Below are 27029 nucleotides of genomic sequence, written 5' to 3'. Positions count from 1 at the left end.
TATATATATATATATATATATATATATAGGAAATTGCAATTCTAAGGTTGTGTGATGCAGGATTTATGCAAGATCTCTTGTATTTGCAAAATTACCTTAGGCAATCCTATCAGGAGAATGGAACTTTGTAGGCTCCTTTAAGGTGGAGAGTGTGGAGACTGGCAGGTGCCAGTCCCAAGACCTGACAGTTTGAGCTGGGACTATAAATACCCCTGCAAAACCATACTGGGGATTCTTATTTCCTTGACCTCACCCAGACATCCAGCTACCCCTTGACTTCCCTTGGGGACCCGGGAGGGATTGAGGGAGGAGGAACATGGGCAGGAAATTAGATTAGGTCAGCCTAGCAACAGGGACACCCCTAAACCAGTTCATCAACTTCATCTGTCTAGCTGGTGGATCACATAACATCAGGGCAGTGAAAATTATCTCTGGCTGAGGGGCTGGTTCCCTCAGCCTGATCTTACCTTCTAGGTCCATTGCCAACACTGGCCAGTCACCCTTAGCAACAGCTTCTCCAGACCCTAAACCCTCTTTTCTCAGTTTTCCCTTCTGTGTTTAAATAAACCCTTAGCCTGAAACTGTGAGCTTCTATAGTTATTTATAATATCATCCTGGTCTAAGGGGCTGAGGAGAGGGGAGAATAGCAACCACTGACTCCAAAGGAAGTACTGGGCAAGGATCCATTTTGTTCAGGAAGTGTGTGAGCTTCACTTCCTGTTGAGTACTACTTTCACTCCAGCAGGCAGGGGCTCCACACTCTCCACCTTAAAGGAGCCTACAGATAGTGGGGAGACTGAGTGGGCATCACAGCTCAGGCTACACATCCTTGGCAGTCTCAAATCACCAGCTACAGTAGCTACAGGCTCCCTGGCCAGGTGACTCACTTGTACCACCAGCTCCCCTGTTATCAGCCACATTACCCCCTTATTACAGTTGTAATTGTAATTGGATAAAATAAAATATTAAAAACCTTTATAAAATAATCTATGTGTTTTGTTAAGCTCACAATACCTTGACTAATGCCTTTGAATTTGTCTTCTCAAAACTCTCCCCAATCTAATCCATCCTTCATTTAGCTACCAGAGTAGGTCTGTCCATATTCTACACCTGTCTCCTGTCTCCTGTCTCCTGTTCCCCACCCCCCCTCTCTCTCTCTGCCTCTCTCCTCTCTCCTCTCTCCTCTCTCCTCTCTCCCTCTCGTTTTGTACTTCTTTATATCCCCAGTACTTAGTACAATTCCTGGGTAAGCACTTAATAAATACTCATTGACTGACTGGCACATTCACCTCTCTTCTGTGGATCCCAGGCTCTCAATTTCATTCGTGACTTCTGCTATCTCATCCTTCAGACGCTGCAAAACAAAACAAAACAAAACAAAACAAAACAAATGAAAACATACATAAGATGCCAAGAAGAAAAAAACCATAAGATAGAATAAAATACCTAAAATCTCATGCTGAAAAATTTCTCCAAAATCCAACCTGAAAACAAGTACCTTATCTTCTGTCAATGAAACCAACATATAGAGGCTATAAATGCAAGAATATGCAATGACTTTTTCTTACCTTATTCAGTGCCAAGTTAAACAAAAAAACTTATCTGAAAAATAATCACTCACAATCATTATTCTGACTCATTATTCCTTTTGTATAACAATATATAAATCTGAATTCTTTGATTACATTATAATAAAGAAAAGTAGTACTTAATCATTTTTCATCTCAGAAAGAAAGCATATTTTTGAGAAAACAATTGCTTTGTATAAAAATATCTAGCTTTTTTCTTAAAATACAGTCAAGTATCATACATATGGTACAAGAAATCCCTCATGTGATCTGTCCTTGTGTCTTGATCCATAGTGCTATGATCCTAAGTGCCCCACTTAAAACCAAGGGCAAACTCACTGACCTAAAAGAACTGGAAGTGAAGTAGTACACATCTTCCATATAAAGTTGTCTTTGCATGTGAACTCTAAATTAATAAATATTAACAGATGTTCATGTAGACACAGATTAATTATATAGGGAATGTTAAAGAGAGTGATACTGACACTGAGAAAAAGAACTCTTTACAAAGTAGAACTAGATAAATGGAAAAGAAGGCACAAAATCTCGGGGAAGAAAATTCATGACTTAGATTTGGGAAAATAGAAGCTACTGACTCCATAAGACCTCAAGAAACAATCAAAGTCAAAAGGATGAAAAAATAGAAGAAAATAGGAAATATCTCTCTGGAAAAACAAATGACCTAGAAAATAAATCCAGGAAAGATAATCTAAGAATTACTGGACCACCTGAAGCCATGATGAAAAAAAGTTTAGACACTGTCTTTCAAAAAGTCAACAAGGATATCCACCTCCAAAGAAAGAACTATTGGAAAATAAATGCAAATTATAACATATGATTTGTTGCTTGACTATTTAAAGTATAAGACCTGGGGGTTTGGTTTTATAAGATTATTCACCTATAAAAATGAGTAATATGGAAATGTGTTTTGTTTGATAATACATGTATAATCCAGACTGAATTGCTTGTCAACTCAGAGATGGGGGAGGAAAGAAGGGAGAGAGACAACATGAATCATACAATTTTGAAAAATTTATCTGAAAATTTCTTGTTAAAATAAAATAAAGAAAAAATTATTTTTAAAAAATAAAAAGAGTTTCCAGGTTAAGATGGTGGCAGACTAGAGGCAGGGTGAATTCCTCTCCTTACCAACCAATCACCAGCATACCTCCAACGGACAAAAAAAAAAAATCCACTTGAAAGGAGGGACCCCACAATAGGGCACAGTATCAAAGGTACATGGGATTTAGTCACTTCCACGTTATAAGGGAGGAGGGGAAATAGCTCCCATCAAAATGTGAGCCGATCAACCCTCCCCCACCCCACCCACAGTACCAGAGTCAGAGGCTGCGCTCCACAGTTAGAGCAAGCGGGGGCACAAAAATCTAGCTCCTTGGCAGCTAACTGGCACCACTAGGAGCTTGCCCCTGAGAGCAGCAAGACCTGAGACCCCAGGGGTCTGGAAAACTCAGACCTTGGACACAGGAGTGGGGCTGAGAGAGGCAGCAGCAATGCCCAGTGTACTCAGACTCAGGGGAAAACCTCAGGTGGTGCAGCAAGCGTGGGCCAAGGTCCAGGCTCTGGGCACCTGGCTAGGACCATGGGGGCCTGACCCTGAAAACAGCTAAACCAGAGACCCCAGGAGGGTCCCCAGAGAAGCCAGGAGACTCACAAAGTAGCCTCAGGCAAAAACTGCTCCCTAACGCCATACAAAGAGAATCAGATTGTCTTAATCAGACTTCTGGCAGATGAAGCATAATGATGCCAAGCAAGGCCCAAGAAATAAATAAGAAGACCAAGAAAAAAATCTCTAACACTTGATAACTTCTGCAAAGAAAAAAACAGAAAACAGAGGAGGACAAACAATTAAAGACATCCAAACCTTCCCAAAAAAATGAAAATGGTTCACAAGATCTTGAAGAGTTCAAATCTGAGATCATGAGAAAGATGGAAGAGATCTGGCAAGAAAATAACAGTTTAAAAGGCAGAATTTCACAATTGGAAAGTGAGGCTCAGAAATCTAATAAATTGATAAGCAAATTGAAGACCAGAAATGACCAGCTGGAAGCCTTGAAGAACCAGATAGACCAGATTGAAAAGGAAAACCAAAAGTTTATAGCCTAAAACCAGCTGAAAACTGAAAACCAAAAAATCTCTAAAGGCTAGAATTGAGTAATTAGAAGCCAATAATCTCACAAGTCAACAAGAATGAATAAAGCAAAGTCAAAAGACTGACAAAATAGAAGGAAACATGAAATATCTCAAAGAGAAGTTAATAGACCAAGAAAACAGGTCTAGAAGAGACAACTTGAGAATTATTGGTATTCCGGAAAAATTAAGAGACAAATAGAAACCTAGATAGTGTATTACAAGAAATTATCCAACAAAACTGCCCCAGTGTCATAGAACAAGAGGGAAAACTGGACATTGAAAGGATCCATAGATCACCCTCTACACTAAATCCTCAGAAGACAACCCCAAGGAATGTAATAGCCAAATTCAAGAGCTTCCATGGAAAGGTAAATAAGAAAGAGAAGGGAAAGAAAGAAAACTCTGACCTTTAAATTGTCTTCTTCAAGGGCTTCAATAGGATCAAATTATTTGTATTTCTATATGGAGAAATATTATGTGTAATTCTAAAAAATTGTACTCACTATTATAGTAATTAGAAGAATTAGTAATAAGGAGAAGTTGGAGTACTAAATGGTCTAAGAGGTTATGGTGGGGAAAGTGTGTTTGTTGGGGGGGAAGGAATAGAAGATGGCACCAAGAGTAACTTGAAGGAATAAGAAAAATAAGATAATCTATAGGACACAAAGAAGGCATGGGAAAGGGAGGGGAGGAATACTATTATAAGAAGGAGAGGAAGAGAGAGTAAAAGGAAATACTTAAACCTTACTCTCAGTAGAATTAATCCTGAGAGGAAAGAGAAACTAGATCCATTAGGATATCAAATTCTATCTAACCCTACAGATAAAGTCAGAAGGGACAAACCAAGGGAGGCAGTGGAAGGGGGGAGTTCTTAAAGAGAGGGGAAGAGAGGGGGGAGGGAATTCATTAGGCCTTAAAAAATAATAAGAGGGGAATAAAAAGGGAGGGGATGGTAAAGGGAAGTAAATCAAGGAAGGGGACAAGGGGAATTGATTTAAAACAATCCACTGGTTTAAAAGGAAATACCATAATAGGAAAAGGTAGAATTAAGGGAGGATACCAAAATGTCAGGGAATACACAGCTAAAAATTACAACCCTGAATGTGAATGGGATGAACTCGCTTATAAAATAGAAGCAAATAGCAAAGTGGATTAGAATACAAAATTCTACCATACATTGTCTACAAGAAACACACATGAGGCAGGTTAAGGTCAAGGGCTGGAGTGAAATCTTTTGGGCTTCCAAGGAGAAAAAGAAGGCAGGAGAGGCAATCATGATTTGTAATAAAGCCAAAGTAAAAATATATCTGATTAAAAGAGATAGGAAAGGTAATTACATCCTGATAAAAGGCAGTATAGATAATGAGGAAATAACAGTACTCAACATGTACTCAACAAATGGTATAGCATCCAAATTTCTAAAGGAGAAACTGGCAGAGGAGGAAATAGATAGCAAAACCATACTAGTGGGAGATCTAAATATTTCTCGATCAGATCTAGATAAATCAAACCAAAAAATAAAAAAGAAAGAAATAAGAGAGGTGAATGAAATCCTAGAAAAATTAGAGTTAAGAAATATGTGGAGAAAAATGAATAGGGACAAAAAGGAATACACCTTCTTTTCAGCTGTACATAGTACATTCACAAACATTGACCATGTCCTAGGGCATAGAAGCATGGCAAACAAATGTAAAAGAGCAGAAATAATAAATGTAACCTTTTAAGATCATAATGCAATAAAAATAATAATCAGTAAGGGCACCTGGATAGACAAATCAAAAACTAATTGAAAATTAAATAATATGATTCACCAAAATCATATAGTTAAAGAAGAAATCACAGAAACAATAATTTCATTGAAAAGAATGACAATGATGAGACATCCTACCAAAATTTGTGGGATGTAGCTAAAGCAGGACTCAGTGGGAAATTTATATCATTGAGTGCATATAACACATTAGAGAAAGAACAAATTAGAGAAAGAAAAGATCAACGAACTAGGCATGCAAATCAAAAAACTAGAAAGGGAACAAATTAAAAATCCCCAGCTAAAAACTAAATTAGAGATTATAAAAATCAAAGGAAAAATCAATAAAATTGAAAGTAAAAGAACTATTGATTTAATAAATAAGACTAGAAGCTGATACTTTGAAAAAATAAATAAAATTGACAAAGTACTGGTCAATCTAATTAAAAGAAAGGAAAGAAGAAAATCAAATTACCAGTATCAAAGATGAAAAGGGAGACCTCACCTCTAATGAAAAGGAAATCAAGGCAATCATTAAAAACTATTTTGCCCAGTTATATGGCAATAAATATAGCAATCTAGGAGATTTGGATAAACATTTACAAAAATATAAATTGCCTAGATTAACAGAAGAAGAAATAGAATACTTAAATAATCCCATATCAGAAAAAGAAATTGAACAAGCCATCAAAGAACTCCTAAGAAAAAATCCCCAGGACCAGATAGATTCACAAGTGAATTCTATCAAACCTTCAAAGAACAACTAATTCCAATACTATACAAACTATTTCACATAATAAGCAAAGAAGGAGTTCTATCAAACTCCTTCTATGACACAAATATGGTAATGATCCCAAAGCCAGGTAGATCAAAAACAGAGAAAGAAAACTACAGACAAATCTCCTAAAGAACATTGATGCAAAAATCTTAAATAGAATACTAGCAAAAAGACTCCAGCAAGTGATCACGAGGGTTATTCATTATGATCAGGTGGGATTTATACCAGGAATGCAAGGATACTTCAACATTAGGAAAACCATCCACATAATTGACCATATCAACAGTCTAACAAACAAAAATCACATGCTTATCTCAATAGATGCTGAAAAAGCTTTTGACAAAATACAACACCCATTCCTACTGAAAACACTAGAAAGTTTAGGAATAGAAAGGCCTTTCCTAAAAATAATAAACGGTATATATATAAAACCAACAACAAACATCATCTGTAATGGGGATAAATTAGAAGCCCTCCCAATAAGATCAGGAGTGAAACAAGGATGCCCATTGTCACCTCTATTATTTAACATTGTACTGGAAACACTAGCAGTAGCAATTAGAGAAGAAAAAGAAATTGAAGGTACTAAAATAGGCAATGAGGAGACCAAGCTATCACTCTTTGCAGATGACATGATGGTCTACTTAAAAAATCCCAGAGATTCAACTAAAAAGTTAGTGGAAATAATCAACAACTTTAGCAAAATTGCAGGATACAAAATAAATGCACATAAATCATCAGCATTTCTATATATTTCCAACACATCCCAGGGGCAAGAGTTAGAAAGAGAAATTCCATTTAAAATCACCCTAGGTAATATAAAATACTTAGTAATCTATCTGCCAAAACAAACACAGGAATTATACGAACACAACTACGAAACCCTTTACACCCAATTAAAACTAGATCTAAACAAGTGGAAAAACATTGATTGCTCATGGGTAGGACATGCTAACATAATAAAAATGACCATCCTACCCAAATTAATTTACCTCTATTTAGTGCTATACCTATCAAACTACCAAAAAACTTTCTTACTGAATTAAAAAAAATATATATATAACAAAGTTCATTTGGAAGAACAAAAGACCAAGAATATCAAGGGAAATAATGAAAAAAAAAATATGAAGGAAGGTGGCCTAGCAGTACCAGATCTTAAAATGTACTACAAAGCAGTAGTCATCAAAACAATATGGTACTGGTGAAGAGACAGAAAGAAAGATCAGTGGAATAGACTAGGGGAAAGTGATATCAGCAAGACAGTTTTCGATAAACCTAAAGAACCCAGCTTTTGGGACAAAAACTCACTATCTGACAAAAACTGCTGGGAAAATTGGAAAACAATATGGGAGAGATTGGGCCTAGATCAACATCTCACACCCTATACCAAGATAAACTCAGAATGGGTGAATGGCTTGAATATAAAGAAGGAAACCATAGGTAAATTGGGTGAGCACAGAATAGTATACTTGTCAGATCTATGGGAAGGGAAAGATTTTAAAACTAAGCAAAAGTTAGAAAAAAATCACAAAATGTAAAATAAATAATTTTGACTACATTAAACTAAAAAGTTTTTGTACATACAAAACTAATTCTACCAAAATTAGAAAGGAAACAACAAATTGGGAAAAAATCTTTATAAGAAAAAACTCAGATAAAGGTCTAATCACTCAAATATACAAGGAGCTAAATCAATTGTACAAAAAAAATCAAGCCATCTCGCAGTCGATAAATGGGAAAAGGACATGAATAGGCAATTCTCAGATAAAGAAATCAAAAGTATCAATAAGCACATGAGAAAGTGTTCTAAATCTCTAATAATTAGAGAAATGCAAATCAAAACAACTCTGAGGTATCACCTCACACCTAGCAGATTGGCTAAAATGACAGCAAAGGAGAGCAATGGATGTTGGAGGGGATGTGGCAAAATTGGGCCATTAATGTATTGCTGGTGGAGTTGTGAACTGATCCAACCATTCTGGATGACAATTTGGAACTATGCTCAAAGGGCTTTAAAAGACTATCTGCCTTTTGATCCAGCCATAGCACTGCTTGGATTATACCCCAAAGAAATAATAAAAAGACTTGTACAAAATTATTTATAGCTGTTCTCTTTGTGGTGTCAATAAATTGGAAAATAAGAGAATGTCCTTTGATTGGGGAATGGCTGAACAAATTGTGATATCTGTTGGTGATGGAATATTATTGTGCTCAAAGGAATGAAGACCTGGAGGAATTCCATGTGAACTTGAATGACCTCCAGGAATTGATGCAGAGTGAAAGGAACAGAACCAGGAGAACATTGTATATGGAGACTGATACATTGTGGTACAATTGAACATAATGGACTTTTATAATAGCAGCAAGGCAAGAATCCAGAGCAAGGCTGAGGGACTTATAAGAAAGAAAACTAGCCACATTCAGAGGAAGAATTGTGGGAGGAAAAACAAAGAAGAAAAACAACTGCTTGAATACATGGGCTGTTGGAGATATTATTGGGGATGTAGACACTAAATGATAACTCTAGTCCAACTATCAATAATATGGAATTAGGTCTTGATCAATGATATGCGTAAAACCCAGTGGAATTGTGCGTCGGCTATGGGGGCTTAGAGGGGGTTGGGGGAGAGGGAAAGAACATGAAATATGTAACTAGGAGAAAACATTCAAAATAAAAAAAATAATTTCAAAAAATAAAAATAAAAATATTCTTTAAAACAACAACAACAAAAGAAATGATCAAGGAAAATTACCCTAATAGTCTAGAACCAGAGGGCAAAAAAGAAATTGAAAGAATGTACCCATCACCTCCTGAAAGAGATCCCTAAAGGATAACTCCCAGGAATATTACAGCCAAATTCCAGAACTCCCAAGTCAAGGAGGAAATATTGCAAGCAGACAAAAAGAACCAATTCAAATATTGTGGAACACAGCCAGGATAGCACAAGATTTAGCAGTGTCTACAATAAAGGATCAGAGGGCCTAGAATATGATACTACAGAGTATCAAAGCAACTAGGACTTCAAGAATCACTTACCCAGCTAAACTGAGCATAAACCTTCAGGGGAAAATGGGTATTCAGTTAAATCAAGGACTTTCAAACATTCTTGATGAAAAGACCAGAGTGGAATGGAAAATCTAGCTCTCAAACACAAGACTCAAGAGAATCATAAAAAAGATAAAAGATAAACAGGAAAAAGTAAGCAAAAGACACGCAATAAAGTTAAACTATGTGTATCTACATGTACCGATAATTCTTATAAATTCCAAAGAACTTTTAATTATCAGGGCACTTAAAAAGAGTAAACATAGACAGAGGTGTGAGTTGAAAATGATAGGATGATACCATATTAGCCCCAATATAGTGCAATGTTTTTCTCCCCAATATGTACCTTTGAAAGTTGCATTCACACTATATTTGAGCACTTCCAGCTTTGAAATCATAAGTTGTGTATTGTGTTCCTCAGTATACATAAAAAGCATGGCTATCTCCTGGGGCAGATGGAAATGCCAAACAAACACCTGTTTGTTTTGATATTCCGTCAAATGTCACCGTTAATACTAAAAGTACCAAATCAGTGTTCATTAAAACTACTGGAAATTAGAGAATTAGGATGATCGTGATGCTTGCAGTCACAACTGATGGACAAAACCTGACTCTTTATGTAATTTTAAGGTGTAAAACATTACCTAAGGAAAAGTTACCATCAGGAGTGATCTTTCATGTGCAGGAAAAGGGATGACTAAATGAAGAACTTGTGTTAGATTGGTTGAATGTGGTCTGGGGTAGGTGTCCAGCTGCATTACTGCATCAGAGAGGAATGCTCATACTCAAAACATTCAAGGGTCACCTAACTGAAAATATGAAGAAGAAATTGCTGAAATGCACATGGACCTAGTTGTTATTCTGTGAGGAATGACGTTGCAATTATGTGTTAGATGTAGTAATGAATAAGCCATTCAAAGATCATTTGAGGAAAGAATATAATGAGTAGATGTTGGCGGGAAACCATGAATTTACTCTATCAGGAAAAATGAAGAAACCGTTAGTCATTGTATTAGGGAACTGGATCAAAACTGCTTGGGACAAAATCTCTACCAAGTCCACTCTGCTTGGGTTTTTTTAATGTTGTATATGAAACAGTATGGATGGCAGTGAAGATGGTGTTTTGTGGGAAGAAAAGAGTGATGGCGATGAGTCAAATGATGTTTCCACTTCAGGAGATGAGGAAACAGAAGAGGAAGGAGAACATAATTAAATATTGGAAGGTGGTTTCTCAGAAGTATCTATAAAATTAATACTTATTTAATAAGAGTGTTGGCATTAAAACTTTTTTAACTTGTTTTTAAGACCTTGAAAAAGCTTTGAATATAAAGTACCTGTATTATTCATGAATTAAGAGAAAGTTGTGATTTAAAAGGAGAAAATAAAATGTTTCCTCTTTCTGAGTTACCCTTTAAAATACTTGGGATCGCATTATATTTAGGGTTGTATTATATTGGGCTAATACAGTATAAAAACAAATAAAGTTAGGGGATGAGAAAAAGGAATGCACTGAGAGGAGGTGGAAGAAAAAAATAAAATGGGTAAAATTACTTCACATAAAAGAGGCAAGAAAAAGCTTTTACAATAGAGGGGAAGATGGGGAGGGGAGCCTGTGAAGTCACTAAGGGAAGAAGATACATAATCAATAGGGCACAGAAAGCTATCTTACTCTATAAGAAAGTAGGGGGGGGAAGGAGGTAAGAGAAGGGTGTGGAGTGATAGAAAAGATAGCAAATTGGGGAAGGTGGTGGTCAGAAACTAAACAGGAAAAATAGGATAGAAAGAAATACACAGTAATCATAATGGTGCAAAAATTTTTTACAAGTCTCTTCAATAAAGGCCTCATTTCTCAAATATGTAGAGAAATAAGTTAAATATATAAGAATACAAGTCCTTCCCCAGTTGAGAAATGGTCAAAGGCTATGAACAAGCTGTTCTCAAAGTAATTAAAGTGCACTGTAATCATGCAAAAAAAAAAGCCCTAAATCACTATTAATTGGAGAAATGCAAATTAAAACACCTCTGAGGTATCACCCCATACTTATTAGATTGGCGATTATTGCAGAAAAGGAAAATGACAAACATGGAGGGCATATGGGAAAGTTAAGACATGAATATGGTACTGGGGGAGTTGGGAACTGATTCAATCATTCTGAAGAGTGATTTGAACCTATGTCTTATGTCTACAAGGCTATCAAACAGTACATACCTTTTGACCCAGTAATATTAGGTTTTTATCCCAAAGAAATAAAAAAACAAAAAGGAGAAGGACTTATATGTACAAATTTACTTAAAGCAATTCTTTTTCTGGGGAGCAAAGAATTGGAAAGTGAGGGGATACACATAATAGAGGAGTGGCTGAATAAGTTTTAGTATATGATTATAATGGGACATTACTGTGCTGTAAGAAATGACAATTAGGAGGAGCTCAGAAAAATACGGAAAGGCACAAACTGAAGCAAAGTGAAATAAGCAGAACCAGGAGAACACTGTTCATAGTGACAGGATTTTTTACAATGAACAACTTTGAATAACAACTATTCTCAGCAATGCAAAGATCTAAAACTATCTGAAAGTTCCCATGATTTAAAAAAAAAAATGCCATCTGCTTCCAGACCAAAACAAACTTTTTTTTCATTTTCTTAAATTTTTTTTAGTTTCCTTCCACAAAAGGATTAACAGGGGAAAATGTTTTATATGACTGCACATGTAAAATCTATATGAGACTGCTTACTATCTCAACATGAGTGGGAAGGGGAAGGAGGAAGGGAGAGAATTCAAGACTCCTTGAAAAATGCTAGAAACTGTTTAATTCAAAAAGTTGAACACCTCTCAGAAACAGAGATAAATAAGATAAAATGAGCAGAATTTTGGGTAGAAGTTATGAAGAGCTTCTGAGGAGTATGAAGAGCTTTAATAAATGATGGAAAATATCACCATTATTGTTGCTACTGTATAAAAAGTGACAGGGCACAGAGTTCTGGGTAAGACAGTAATACAGACAACATGTATTTTTCTGGAAGAATATAAAACTTCTTGAAGTTTTTCTTGATGTTGAAGTTTATCTTGAGGACTGTTTTCTTCATTTTGTCTTGGCATCCCCAAGTGCCTAGTATAAAGTCATGTACCCAGAAAACACATCATAAATGCTTATTAGGTTAAAGTGGATTAAACTCTCAAACCAAGAAACTGAAAATATAAGGGATTTGTCATTTGAAATAGTCTCAAAAAACCAAATGTAGTTCTATCACGGAGTTGTAAAGAAACTGTCAAAAAAAAAGTCTCTTCTTTCTTGGGTTTTTACAACCTTTAAAGAACTGGCAAGAAAGTGACCATTATTTGTTTATCTGGTTCTCTAAGCTTCATTCCACTCAAGTTCATGAATCTTGTCCCCTTTATTTGTGAGGGATCATAACTTCATTCTGGATCTGAAACATGACTGGAATTAAATTACATTTAATTTTTTGGAGGTTTCACTAAGATACAGCTTTTCAGATTATGGGGGAAACAAGTATTGGCTTAATATTTCCTAATTTTTCACTTAAGCAGTTGTTGTTCGGTTGTGTCCAACTCTTCATGATCCCTTGGACCATAACTATTCATAGAGTTTTCTTAACAAAGATACCAAAGTGATTTGCTATTTCCTTTTCTGGTGAGTTAGAGCAAACTGAGGTTAAGTCACCCACGGTCACACAACTAGTAGGTATTTGAGATTGGATATGAACTCATTTTCCTGACTCGACCCATTGCTTTATCCACTGAGTTATCTAGCTATAGCAGTGTTTTGTTTTTGTTTTTTGAGCTAGAATTTATATAGTGCTTTAAGATTTACAAAATATTTTGCAAATTTCTCTTCCCAGGAGGCAGATGCTATTATCATCATTTTACAGATGCTATTATCATACTGAGGCCAATAGCAGTCAAGTGATTTGCTCAGGGTCACAAAGATAGTAAGTATCTGAAGCTGGATTTGAAATCAGGTCTTCCTGACTTCAGAACCTTGCACCCATTCAGCTGCCTCTCTCTCAAGGTTATAAATGTAGGTTTATAAAAAAGCAAGTGATCATCAGCATGAATTTGAAAAAACTAGTATCCTTTTCTGCAAGTGGCATTCAAGTATAGGCAATGTTCCTTTCTTAAAATATAAAAATTAAGAAAAGTGAATTAGAGAGGGTATACACCTACCTTAACTAACCTCTAGAGAAGGCAAAAAGAATAGAAAAACAAATAAGCCAATTACCATCTACTTTATTAATTATTGCTTAAGAATTCATTGTGTTCCTTTACAGTCTTTCTCTTTTATGTTCACTTTCTTCATTTGTAAAATTCTGATTCTGTGAAACAATAAAGAGAAGACAGAGAAATACAGTAGAAATACTTGGAATTTTAAGATGCAGTCTTGGACTGAAATGTTGTCTCTGATACTAAGTATCTATGTGAACTCAGAGAAGTCACTTAATCTCATTTTTAAGTTGAGATAATAATATTTGCACTACCTACACCTCAAAGGGCTGTTGAGAAGAAAGCACTTTACAAAACAGAATAAGCCACAGAAATGTGAGTTCTTCACACTGAAAAATTGCACAAACTTCAGTGTTGTAGGATGAAAGATAAATACTGAAACAAACACCATGTATTTTCCTCCTAATAAGTGACTCTTCCCAAATATTACTTACTGCTCTGAAAACAAAAATGAAATATCCTATTGTGTAAGGGGACATACAGTTACATAACACAGCATTTCTTTCTATAATTGCTCATTTCAGGTCTATTAAAAGGGGATTGCTTTTTGTCTATCCCCTTCTATAAGGTGCTTATTACAATGTACAATTTTTCCTGTGTTCTTTTCCTATATGAGAAAGAAACACTGGAAAAGTCTAAGTTGATAATTAGCAAGGACTTGAGATGTCTGGAGTAGGCAGGGCCTCTGATTGATTGATCATACCAGTTTCTCTTAAGACATTGTTTTTCTACTGGCTAATCAGGTTTCTCCACATTTATTTAAACTCTTTATGACATACATATAAATAAGAAACTCACTGGAAAAGCTCCATTGAAAAGCTGTAAATTAGCTGACTGTCTAATCTAATTGACAGATATATTTTATTGCCAATCACTCATCACAAGTGCCAACTCTATTCAAGAGCTGTATTTCAATGTAAAGACCTCCTGTGAAACTACACTGCCAGAACATGAACTATTTTATACTAACTTACCTAGAATTTTCAAATATGAGCACACTCCAAATTATGAACACCTAATCTGGAAATAATTTGCACTCATACTGCCTACCTTTTCCTCACATGAACCTAAAAAGCTACTCTAGTCAGAAACTGGTCTGCCTTAGGAAAAGAGTTCTAATTGACTTTATTATTTTTGTTTTATTTAGCATTTACAAAAGTACAGTTTTCTACTATTTTTCTCCAAGTATCTAGTGTTTTAACCTTATTACAAATAAGTAGGCTACCCTTAAAAATGAACCACTATTTGCAAAACTGTTACTAGGGAAAATTAATTCTACTACCTACTTACAAATGAGTTTTTTTATAACACAACCTGTTCTTAAGTTGAATACTGACTATATCAAGATCTTGGTTAATTAACTCTATCCACTCCAATCTCTTGATTTTACTTTAATATCAGAGATTCATGAACAGCTATTAAGGAATGCACATACCATATGCAATACAATTCTATTGTTGGGTTCTCAAAGAATATACCCTATGATAGGGTAATCTAAGCTACTGAAGACAATGCAAACAGAAATTAAGTTTGGAACCTACTAATTGCTACCCAAAAGGCAAAAATAATTCAGTGGGATCTAGAGATATGATCTTATCCCAAGATTTCTGGGCTCTTTTAATGTTTTTCCAGTATAGTTGACAATGTAAAATAGAAAAAATTAGCACCTCTTTTTAGTCATTCAAGTAAAAAAAAAAAGTGCTTCTCTTTCCAAATAGATTTCCACTACCAAAACTTTAAAAGTTGAGATTTTTTAACCATTTATTAGCCAAACTTGTTTCAAAGAAATTATTAGCCCCTCTTCAAATCAATAGCTCAGGTACACACAATCATTATCAAACCAAGAAAATGTTTAAACATTTGAAAACTTGCACTATTACAATACCGTAGGAATAGTATAACACATTCCAAAAGAAATTCTATAGCTTTGAGGGATATTAATGCCGCTTAATGACTTCCTAGTTTTTTCTTAAACAAGGTGTATAGAGTGGAATTTGGGGGCTAAAACCCCCAGAAATCACTCTAATGAGCAGACAAGAGACTTGATAAGATGCTGGCAGAGAAAAGTGGCTTTATTTAGTGAAAACAGTGAACAGAGGGGAAGGAAGGGAAGGGGAAGAGAAGAAAAGAAAAAAGGAATTCTGCCCACATAAGCTGCTTTTCTCTGACCTTCATTCACATAGATGGGGCTCATCTGGGATTTTAGAATGATAGAAATGTTTACCTATCTGGGCAAAACTGAAGCTGTTTGTATAAGCATACAGAACATACTTAAAAAACCCTGCAAATAAAGGGGCAAAAAGGAACTGATAGATGCAAGAGAAAAGATTCAAGCCAACACATCCATAGAGACTATTCATTTGTGTAAATATCAAGGAGAGTGAGAAGGCACACCTCACTTTCTTTAAGCTTGTGTGAATGAAGGTCAGAGAAAAGCAGCTGAGTAAAAAGCAGTGTACTGCCTGTGTATGTGTATGACTTTAAGAAAAAGAGATAAGTTAGTGAGAGAGGGATGAGTCAGGAGAAAGGGGATTTCTAATAAGGAAGTTTGAGATGAAAGTAGAATTAATAAGACTAGGTGAAGTAAGAGAATAAAGTTGAGCTTCCAGGCTGCAAAGGGGAAATCCCTCAGCTTCAAATACCAAGTAGAAAGATTCAGCAAGTATGATTAGGTAATCTGAGCTGGAGATCTTGTCAGAGGGCTATGTATGGTTTCACTGAAGAGCAGTTTTCAGGGTATTTCCAGTTTCCTATAAAAATACAAGACAGATTAAATCTGTACCTGAGCTGGTTAACGAGGTTATGATCCAGAAAGGAGTATTGATATGAGCTGAGATAGCAGCAAGTGGAGATCAATAATTGCTGGATCTGAGTTAATTGGCAAGATCAAGGTGCTGAAAAAGAGTTAAGCTCTTTGTACAAACACAGGACCTCTTCATTCGAGGTGCTTGGGAAGATTAGCAGGAGTAGGAGACATCCTGGACTAGTCTTGAGCTTAAGGCCTTGCAAGTTGAGGTAGAATTAAGGAAAGCAAGATACTTAGACTCTGAAAGAGAAAAGAGAAAAGCCTTTTTATGTTTGAAAAGTGGCAAGAAAATGGCAAGAGATATGGCTTCTGGACAGTTTGCCAAGTTAAGCTGTGACAAGAAAGATTAGAAATTTCAAGACAGAGACATGGGACAGAAATCATCAGCTCATAAGAAGAAGCAACAGATGTCCACACTAAAGGAAATTCACCCCAACATGAGGGAAGTAAACAGAATTTCTAGGGACAGTCCTTTAGGGATTACATTGAAAACTTGGAACAATTATCCTTGATATGAGAATTTTGACCAAGGAACGCTCAGAGAATACAGTTGTTTTCAGTGGGCAGAACTAGAGATTGACTAAAATTTGAATACAGTGAGAACCTAAATTCGACTTTTAACCAGAGAAAATTTAAAAGTGGTGGGGAAATAGCTTATGCTGCACTATGGAAAGCTGGATGGAGAAACTCTAGTGATGAAGGAAAGGGCAGAAGGAAACAGCAGTGGCTCTAACATTTACTATAGCAGAGAAGAAAAAGGAATCATAGGAAGAGATAAAGAAGACTTGGGATTAACTCAAGTCTCTCCTGTTCCCATATTTAGTTCTTCCTGCTCCCCAAATGCCACTTGCTCCTCCTATTCCTCCTGTGCCAGCATTGGCAGCCCAAATAGAGCCAGAGTCAGTACCAGTGACTCCTGTGGCACCTATAGTTCCACTGGCTCCCCCACTGCCAAAACCTGAAGTAGAAGCAGCAACAGTAGCTATTCCTCTGCCAAACCTTTATGAATATGTGAACAGAGAAATTAAGGGGTTATTAGAGGACCAGATAAAACTCCCTTTGAGGGGACATGCTAAGCAGTATTCACTCAGAGAAATGCCAGGAGGATGGGGACTAGGATATATTAGTGCCCATCTCAGTGCCTCTGAGGTTCAGAACTTTAAAAGAAACAAAAGTTCTGTTAGAAGATCCTGTGGGTGTTGCTGAGCAAGTTGATCAATTCTTAGGGCCAAATTTATATTCATGACTAGAAATGATGGCTATTTTGAAGTAGGTATTCACTGAAGAAAAAGAGGGGACATTTTTGCCCCAGGCAAGCAGCTTGTGCGGGCAGAATCCTTTTTCCTTCCCCTCTCTCCTTTCCCCCCTTCCCCTCTTCCCTGTTGTCTGCTGTTTTCTCCAAATAAAGCAGCTTTTTCTTGGTCAGCATTTTATCAAGTCTCCTGTCTGCTCATTAAAGTAATTTCTGGGAGTATGAGCCCCCCCAAAGAATTCTATTCCACACACAAGGAAATATTATTTTTTTAAGTTATGCCATTTAAAAAGGAAGGAAGAGGGATGTGGTATACACTAGAATAACTCCTGTTCCAAAAACCCTATCTATGGAGATTTTAACTGGGTCTTTAAAATTAAAGGGCTAAAAGGAATTGAGAAAAAAGCAGTTTGTAGTGGCAGTTTTAAAGTAGTAGTTGAAAAAAATGTCTGTGAGGTGATTCTTCTTATGTAGTTAAGAAGAGCATATGTGTTTCATCTGAGAATTTATGGAGAAGACCAAAAGGAAAAAGGTTAAAAGAAACTTTTTCCTTGTTAAAAATTTTTAATAATAAAAATGACTTAATGAAAAGCTTGAGAAAAACTAAAAAGATGTTTCCAATAATGGTCAACAACTTATTTCCTGAGATACAGAATTTAATTTTTTTCTTAAGAAAAAGCATGAAGAAAACTGAGATGTTAATTAGTATGCAGAGTAAACTGAATAATTTGGGGATGGTGTTTCCAGACAACTGAATTGGAGGTATCTGCAGTTATAGTGAGAATGTGAGGTAATTTTGATTGTGAACTTTTTCATAGCCAAAATATTGTTAATAGAATTTATGTCATTATGTTTGATTAAAACTTAATTTTTCATAAATTGCATGTAGTTATGGTTATGGAGAAATAAAAGTAGGGAAAGGAGTTTTTTCAGTTTATTTTATATAGAGACATGTTAATGTTAACTAAAAAACTATAGTTGGTGTGCTTGGGATATTTAATGAAAGGACTGTAACTTTATTAATGAGAAGTACATGATCCAAACATATCCATAGATTGTTTACTCCAGAGCTCAAAAACTAAGAATGAATAAAGTGGCAGCTGAGGGATAGCGTAAAAGGAAAGCTGGCCAGATTCCATTTAATGTCACTACATGCAAGGGATTGTTTCCTCCACAACCTGCTAGGGATAGAGGCCTAAATCTTGGCTTTTAAAATATTTTTACTTAACTCTTCTTATAGATATTTTCTCTTTTAACTTAATTGCAAAGTGTCTTATTAGGCTACTGACAATGACATTGTATGTTAATTATTTAGCTTGGTCTTCTTAGCTTGCTAAATATAAATTAGATATTATTATAGCTTTTTAAGATCCCAATATTTAGAGTATTATGATGTTTTTTTAGCTGGAAACTTACATGGGTATCTGCTGATCTTAAGAATAGACACCACAAGGGGCAGCCAAGTGGCTCAATGGATAGAGAGCCAGGCCTGGAGATGGGAGGTCCTGGGTTCAAATCTGGCCTCAAACACTTCCTAGCTGTGTGACCTTGGACAAGTCACTTAACCCCCACTGCCTAGCCCTTCTCACTCTTCTGCAATGGAAGTAATACATAGTATTGATTCTAAGGCAGAAGGTAAGAGTTTTTAAATTAAAAAAAAAAAGAATAGATGAAGCACATTAAAATAAGAATATTGAAAAAATTTTAAAGAACTGATTAATTGTGAAATAATGCATTGTAAGATTAGTGCTAAAGACTCCATCTAGTCATTATTTAGTGAATTACCTGGTCTACTGGATCATGTAAAAATGCCAAATAGCTTAATAGTACTACTTAATAGAAGTATGTGGGAAACAATCTATATGCCCTTTCCCCAGGAAGAAGAGGAGCTAGTTAAGAAAAAAGCATACATTTTTGAGGAAAGACGGCTCAAGAACAAGAACGCTAAAAAAAATTATTGGGTCAAAAAGGGTCACCTTACCTGTGATAAAGCCCAAAGGCAGGTCCCCTATAGCAGAAAGAGAAAACTTATGTGTGTAACAAGGCCTAGATTTAGATTTCTAGAGTAGAACAGGAAAGTAACAGCAGTAAGCAACATTGATCATAGGTATATCCTTACAAAGGAGCATTCCCAATAGAGACTAAAATCTGACTAATACTAGAACATTCAGGCTAAGGCACTGGACTTGGAATCAGGAAGATACTATCTCAAATTTACTTAGGCACTTACTAGTTGTGTGACCTTGGGCAATTCACTGAACTTTTATATCTATTTTCTCATCCATACAATGAGATGTTCAGACATGATGATCTTTAAGTTCATCTCAGGGTGTCCAGAACTCTATGCCTGAAGTCAGGAAGGCCTGAGCCTAAATCCAGCATCAGATACTTCCTAGCTGTGTGACTGAGCAAGTCATTTCAGTTCTATTTGTCTAATTTCACCACCTTTAAAATAAGGATTATAATAGCATCTTCCTTATAGGGTTGTTTTATTAGGATCAAATGAAATATAACAATAATGTAGCACCTGGCACACAGATATATAAATGTTAGCAATTATTATTATTATTTGTAAAGATCCTGTAGGAATAAATTAGTGATAGAGTGATTTCAGGGAGTAGCTAAAAGAAAGAAATTTTGATACAAGCCCTGGGAGAGGATTCTGGGAAGGAAAAAGGAACTGTGGGAGTCTGACAGTTTGAACTGTCATTACTGGCCTTCTTGGATTTCCTCTGACCTGGAAGGAGGTTTTTACTCTCTGCCTTAATTTCCACTGAGGAGAAAGGAGGTTTTGCTCTGAGAGATTCTTCCTAGATAGTCATAATTTCATGGAGAAAATTATAGACTTCTCAGTTGAGGATCTACTTTGGAGAAAACTATTATCCTGAGTATAAAGATCATCTGTCATAGACCATCTCTAGAAATCCTCTTTGGCCAAGGTAATTCAGAGATTTTCATCTGGGACTTTGGGGTACTTAGGGCAGTCAAACCCAGGCTTTTTCCTTTTTTTTTCTTTCTTTTTTTGGTTAATCACTAGTGGGCAGAACAGGTTGGAGTCAGATAACGTCAGAGTATTTTTTAATGTAAGATCAGGGAGCTGTATGTAGGCAGGGCCCAGAGAAGAAACAGAAGGCTCTCCTTTTGCAGGAGACATAGAAGTTTGGGTGGAGCTTAGTTTTAAGAGTGTTAGGGTCTTTCCTACCAGTTTCCCCTTTCTCCCTTTTATAAAATGAATTGTGTTTTTACAAGCCAAGGGGTTTGTGCTTTACTGGCCCTGGGAAGTTCCTAGGTGGGTTGTAACATTTTGCATCCCTCAAGGATAGTTCCCTATTACAGTCCTTTATAGTTCTAAATCTATGATCCCAACATAATGCCAAATTCTAAGCATATGAAAAGGAGAAAATTTATCTTTTGTTAAAATAACCAAAATATTATAAGTTGCATTACTCTATTTATGTTTTATTATATATTCCTTTTGTTATAAACTAAATATGTTCAGCAATTTTTATGTTTATTCAAAATGAACAATTACTAATATAGAGGAGATTTATTCAGTTTATTAAATAATACTTAATGGCCTTGAGAGAGACTACAATATAGTTAATGAGCACAAATTATCTTAGCACAATGCCAGGCATATAGTAGGTGTTTAATATTTTTTACCCAAGTATCCACAAACATACTGTGGTTCACACTAGAAAGAGGAAGGATAAAAGTAAATAAGAGAATAAATCAAGTGGCAAGTTAAAGGGGATGATATATCAAATGAGGTTGCTAGACCCCATTTAACCTTGAGTAGCATGCATCTCTTTACATGTATCGCACTAGCAAAACATTTGCCTTATTCTACTCACCTGAATGTCAGCCAATAGTTCCTGCTTCCGGCGACGGATGTTCTCCAGTTCCTGACGTTCTTGTAGGGACAGGTCGCCAGGAACTAAAAAAGAAAGAGAAAATATTATTATTCCTTTGTCTCTTAAAACGGGTGTTTGACTTTAAATTTAGAGGGCAGATAATGGAGCGTTACCCATAAAGTAATGGATTCTAAAAGATCCTCTCAATAAATAGGTTTGAAATACAGAAAGATCCAATAACCTCTGTTCTGAGAAAAAAAGTTCTTTAAGAGTCCTTTTCCATGGGAATGGAAAACTAGAAGAGAGAAAGCTATCCTATAACAAGAACTCTTGGAGAAAGAAATAATATTAACTCTTAGCTCCACCTCAGGTCTTCTCTAAAAGAATGACCTTCAAACTTTTTATCAATAAGTACTCTAACAATGACTAGTAGATCTACTAAATCGATGATTTGATTTCCTATGTCCTTTGGAGAAGTCTAGAATAGGAACAATCATTAAGCCATGCGTGATATATCAACCCAGAAAATACCAATGAGTATACCTGATTTAGAGAGACATACATTCAATATAGTTCCTTCTAATTTGTCTCAGTAATCAACCCTCTACAGCCTTCACATGTCAGATAAAAATGTCTTTCAACTTCTAATTTGAACTACTTGAAGTCACAATTATGTAATATATACAAGAAAAGTAAGATACGTAAGATTTTCTGTTTGATTCAACAGCGCATATACTAAAAAAGGCATGTAAGAGTTTTTGAAAGGCCAAACAGCTTTTATTAAATAAAAAATGAGTTATAGGATGAAATAAAAAATGGAATCCATTTTGTTGCATATAGGGAACACATTTGATAATGCCAATCTTAAAGACAAATCAAACTATAGAAAGTTAGAGTATTTTCTTAGTTTGAATTCTGATACTTAAAGAATTTTGCTCCAAAGCATTCCTATATACATAGCAGATAGAAAGTTTTCTATCTAGACTGATTCTGATGATGATCAGTGTACACTGGATGTTTACAAAAGCCTTACTGATATTCATCACATTTTTAAATTTTTCTTAGCACTATGACTCTTCTGATATTGAGGAAGATTTGAGTGTCCACTTGAAGGCCTTCCCACAATGGAAATATGCAGTGCAAATTCAAATAATGCAACCACTTCTGAAAATTCATTATTTTCACTAGTTGAGACCTAGCTTTATACATTCCAAAGATACTTTGAGAAAAGAATCCCAGAAGCAACAAAAGGAAAGTACATATATTGACAGGATAACACTATTTTTCTTGATCCTTTTTATCACTACTTTTTGGAGGAAACTATACTGGGACTCTGATGCAGAATTATAAAATTCTTTTGGAGGAGGAAGGAACATTAAAAAAATACTTTGTGGTTATAAAATCGTTTGCCTTACAGTAAAACAATAAAGTCAGGTTGCTAGGTACAGCTAAATTAATGAACTTTACACACAGACTGAATGATAAGGAACAAAAACAAAAAATTCATAATAAACTGATGCCATATGGGATAATCAACTTTATAATTCTAAACTGGAAAATATAAATTGTTGCTTTCCCTTTAAAATCTAAGTGCCCACTCCCAGAGTGGGGGAGTTCATATGTGATAATTTAATAGTTCATATGTGATAAATTCTTCAAAGGTCAGTTTCTGTAATGTAAAATCAATTCCTCCCCAAATGACAAGAGAATATAAAGCTTATTCCATCAAGGTGAAAAAAGGAGAACTCTCTAAAGAGACTAATGTGGGTAGACCAGCAATTCCTTAATGGACTTAAATTTTTTTTTAAGCTATTAAGAAAAGATAGGTGCAAAGGCAGATAAGTAGGGCATTAACACAAAAATGTGTTAACAAATACTAAGCTAAGACTAGGGAAAAAAGCTTAAGATAATGAATAAAAAAGTGAATAAAAATCATTAAGATATTATTATGTATAAAGCATTATACTACCTATGAGGATATACAAACAAAAACAAGAGAATCCCTGCTCTCAAAAAACTTGTATTCTAATATAACATACATAAGAGGTGTCAGTCACAAGTCGGTAAAACAGGTAACAAAAACTACCAGAAGAAGCACTATATTCAAAAATACCCATGGAGAAAACCAAATAGTGGTTTGGTTTAGATCAGTATCTTATGCCATATATCACAATAAGCTTTAGATCAATTAGCAACTTAAACAGAAATATACATTTAGAACCAAAAGACACTTCAGAGATAGTTACATGAATATGAAATGATTCAGAGTGAATTAAGCAGAATCCAAATATAAATAATGGCTATTATGATACAAAGAAAGAAATTAGTAACTTTAATGTATAACCTTGGCCAGGTCGAAGAGATGAGGTAACATCTCTTTTGTTGAAGTAATAAAGTTTGACACTATGAGTACAGAAGGGCAGCTAGGTGGCCTAGTGGATAGAGTTCTGGGCCTGGCATCAGAAAGACATATCTCTGGGTTCAAATTTGGCCTTAGATGCTTATTAGCTGTGTGACCCTGGGCAAGTCACTTAACCCTTTCTGCCTCGGTTTCCTTATCTGTAAAATGAGCTGAAGAAGGAAATGTGAAACCACTCCAATATATTTGCCAAGAAAATCCCAAAGGGTCAAAAAGACTGAAGTGACTGAAAAACGACTGAACAATGATAAATGAGTACAGAACATGTCTGTTAAGATAGTCAACAAGTTAGTTGGTTCTGCTTAACTCTGCTTTGTTTTTAAGGAAGAATCTTTTAGGGATGGGGGAGGGGGAGTGACTGTGATATAAAGCAAAGAGTTAGGAAAACCTGAATTCAAAACCAACCTTCTCACACATTAATTTTAAAAAGAGACAATACTTGTAAAGCACTTAGCACAGTGCCTGGCACATAGAGCTACAGAAATGTTAGCTTATTACTATATATACATACACATATAACATACATACATACATATATATATATATATACATATATATTTACTGTACATATAGAATGTGCCTGTGTGTGAATTAATCTAACAGTCTGTGAGGAAGAAACATGCAGACTAGGTATCAAGAAGCAAACAATCATCAAGATTAACTATACTTGAATGGTTACTCTGCACCAGATGGCAAAAGAATAAGCAATTCAACCCTGCCCTCCAACCCCTAGAATCCCATATTCACTTACACATCCATCAGGAATCTTACTAAAACCTTAGCTTTAAAGAGTAATAACTGCATAAGACACCAGGTTTTCTCCATGATTCTCTTCCCCCTAACCCTAGTAAAAATGACACATGCTACAAAAAAAGTTCCATTATTACACTCAAGGCTCTTTCCTCCCCAACCATCCACCTCATCACTGTCAGGGAATAGAAAAAGGACGAGGTAAGCCTGGCCTGAAGAATTAGTTCCTATTAAAAGTTGATTACCAGATTTCTTGATAAGGATACATGGAGGCCATTTCAATATCAGCTCCCTCTCCACTGCTTTCTAGGGTTTCAGTTTAATGAAGGGGGTTGAAGGGATTGAAGTAACAAGAGACCATTGTACTTTGCTTTGAATAGAAAAGCCAAACAAGAGAAGCTTTTAAAAATTTATTTAAATGTTGCTTTGCAGATTTTAACAGTCTGCAGAAACTCAAAGGTGAAATGTGTTCCATCTATTGAATAAAAAGGATGGTCTTAAAGGGACAGCATCATCTTTCTGTGCAAAGAGATGAACAAACTCAATGATGACTCTCAGTTTAAGCAGAGATGAAATGCTTCTGTTTAGCCCACTGATAAAAGCAAATATCCCATATTTTCATATCAAATTCGAAAGTCAGTCATGAATGCAGATCATACTCAACCTAAAAACACTGGGCTGCTGGCCAGAATGGAAGCTAAGACAAGAGAAACCCTCTTTTATCAACATAAAAATCAAGGATTGTGGGTAACAGGTATGTTTTAGGACCCTGACAATTCTCCTTCAGGCTACATCATGCTGCTTCAGTTAAAACTGAAGGCAAGTACCTTTATTTTTTTATGCCACAACCATAACCTCATCGGTTCACCACCCCTTTCTTTATTCATAGTTGCTGTTATTGAGGTTTGGATCCTTCTTTGGTTTCACTGGGAGGAAATGGGATTTCAATGGCAGAAAATGAGACTATAATTAGAGACTGAATGGTAAGGTCAAGAAAAAGTTTGATATAGAATCAAACTTTGATATAGAGAACAGTTCTGAAATAGATGTCTACAAAACTGTCTTATCTATTCAAAATACTCTATTTGTACTCTCTGACCACCACCAAAGCCAAAGAAGTCAATCTTTACAATACAACCCATTCATCTAGCCATTTCCAAAATAAATACAAATTACATCTTTAAGTTGTAGAATAGATGGGTTAAAATGTGTGATCAGTTTTGTGGCTCATTTGATATGCTCTACTGCTTTGTTCATAGTAACCTACAGTTCCACCAACAATGTATTAGAATGCTTGCAGAAATTTAGATAGGAAATTTAATTATTTTTGTAGAGTTGCAATTCCAGAGCCTTGATTTGCATTTATATGATTATCAGAAAATATGAAGATCTTTTCATGAGGTTGTGCCTAGAATACAAACCCAGGGACAGCCAGATGGCTCAGTGGATAGAGTGCCAGGCATAAAGATAGGAGGTTCTGGGTTCAAATTTGAACTTAGATATTTCCTAGCTGTATGACTATGAGCAAGTCACTTAACCCCAATTGCCTAGCCCTTGCCATTCTTCTGCCTTGGAATTAATACTTAGTATTCATTATAAGACAAAAGGCAAGGGTTAAAAAAATGAACACAACCCCCAAAATTAAAAATAATAAAATTAAAATTAAATAAAAATTAAAAAATTAAAAATCATAAAACCTCTTTTGGGTAATAGCTTTTTAGATGTGTCATCATCTCCTTCAAGAGGTGGCATTTCCTCAGTTACAAAAGAACTGGAATGGTATGAAGAGGCACATTTAGGTTAGTTGTAAGAAATAACTCCTTTTTTAAAATATTTATTTATTTCATTTATTTAGAATATTTTTTCCATGGTTACATGATTCGTATTCTTTCCTTCCACCTCCTCCCTCCCATAGCCAATGAGCAATTCAACTGGGTTTTACATGTATCATTGATCAAGACCTATTTCTATATTCTTAATATTTACAATAGAGTAACCATTTAGAGTCTACATCCCTAATCACATCCCCATTGAACCATGTGATCAAGGAAATGTTTTTTTCTTCTGTGTTTCTACTCCCACAGTTCTTTCTCTGGATGTGGATAGCATTCTTTCTCATAAGCCCTCAGAATTGTCCTGGATCATTGCATTGCTGCTAGTAGAAAAGTCAGTTACAATCGATTGTGCCACAGTCTATCAGTCTCTGTGTATAATGTTCTCCTGGTTCTGCTCCTTTCACTCTGTATCAATTCCTGGAGCTTGTTCTAGTTCACATGGAATTCCTCCAGTTCATTATTCCTTTTAGCACAATAGATATCACCAACAGATACCATCACCAACAGATACCACAATTTGTTCAGTCATTCCCCAATCAAAGGACACCCCCTGGTTTTCCAATTTTTTGCTATCACAAAGA

General features: G+C 35.5%; 1 protein-coding gene across 1 annotated transcript in view; it reads right to left on the bottom strand.

The window, feature by feature from the left end:
• The window catches only part of CYTH1 (cytohesin 1), a 79597-nt gene extending 52839 nt beyond the window's left edge, over positions 1-26758 (bottom strand). The window contains exons 1-3 of the mRNA XM_044675174.1: positions 26737-26758; positions 21445-21527; positions 1288-1354 (exon numbers count right to left, since the gene is read on the bottom strand). Of these exons, the coding sequence (XP_044531109.1) occupies positions 1288-1354; positions 21445-21527; positions 26737-26758 (172 nt within the window). The remainder of the gene's footprint in view (positions 1-1287; positions 1355-21444; positions 21528-26736) is intronic.
• Between the last annotated feature and the right edge of the window lie 271 nt (positions 26759-27029).

The sequence above is a fragment of the Gracilinanus agilis genome, chromosome 4 (assembly GCF_016433145.1).
Source record: "Gracilinanus agilis isolate LMUSP501 chromosome 4, AgileGrace, whole genome shotgun sequence".
NCBI lineage: Eukaryota > Metazoa > Chordata > Mammalia > Didelphimorphia > Didelphidae > Gracilinanus > Gracilinanus agilis.
The sequence above is the reverse complement of the archived record's forward strand: the minus strand, read 5'-3'. Positions and strand labels throughout refer to the sequence as shown.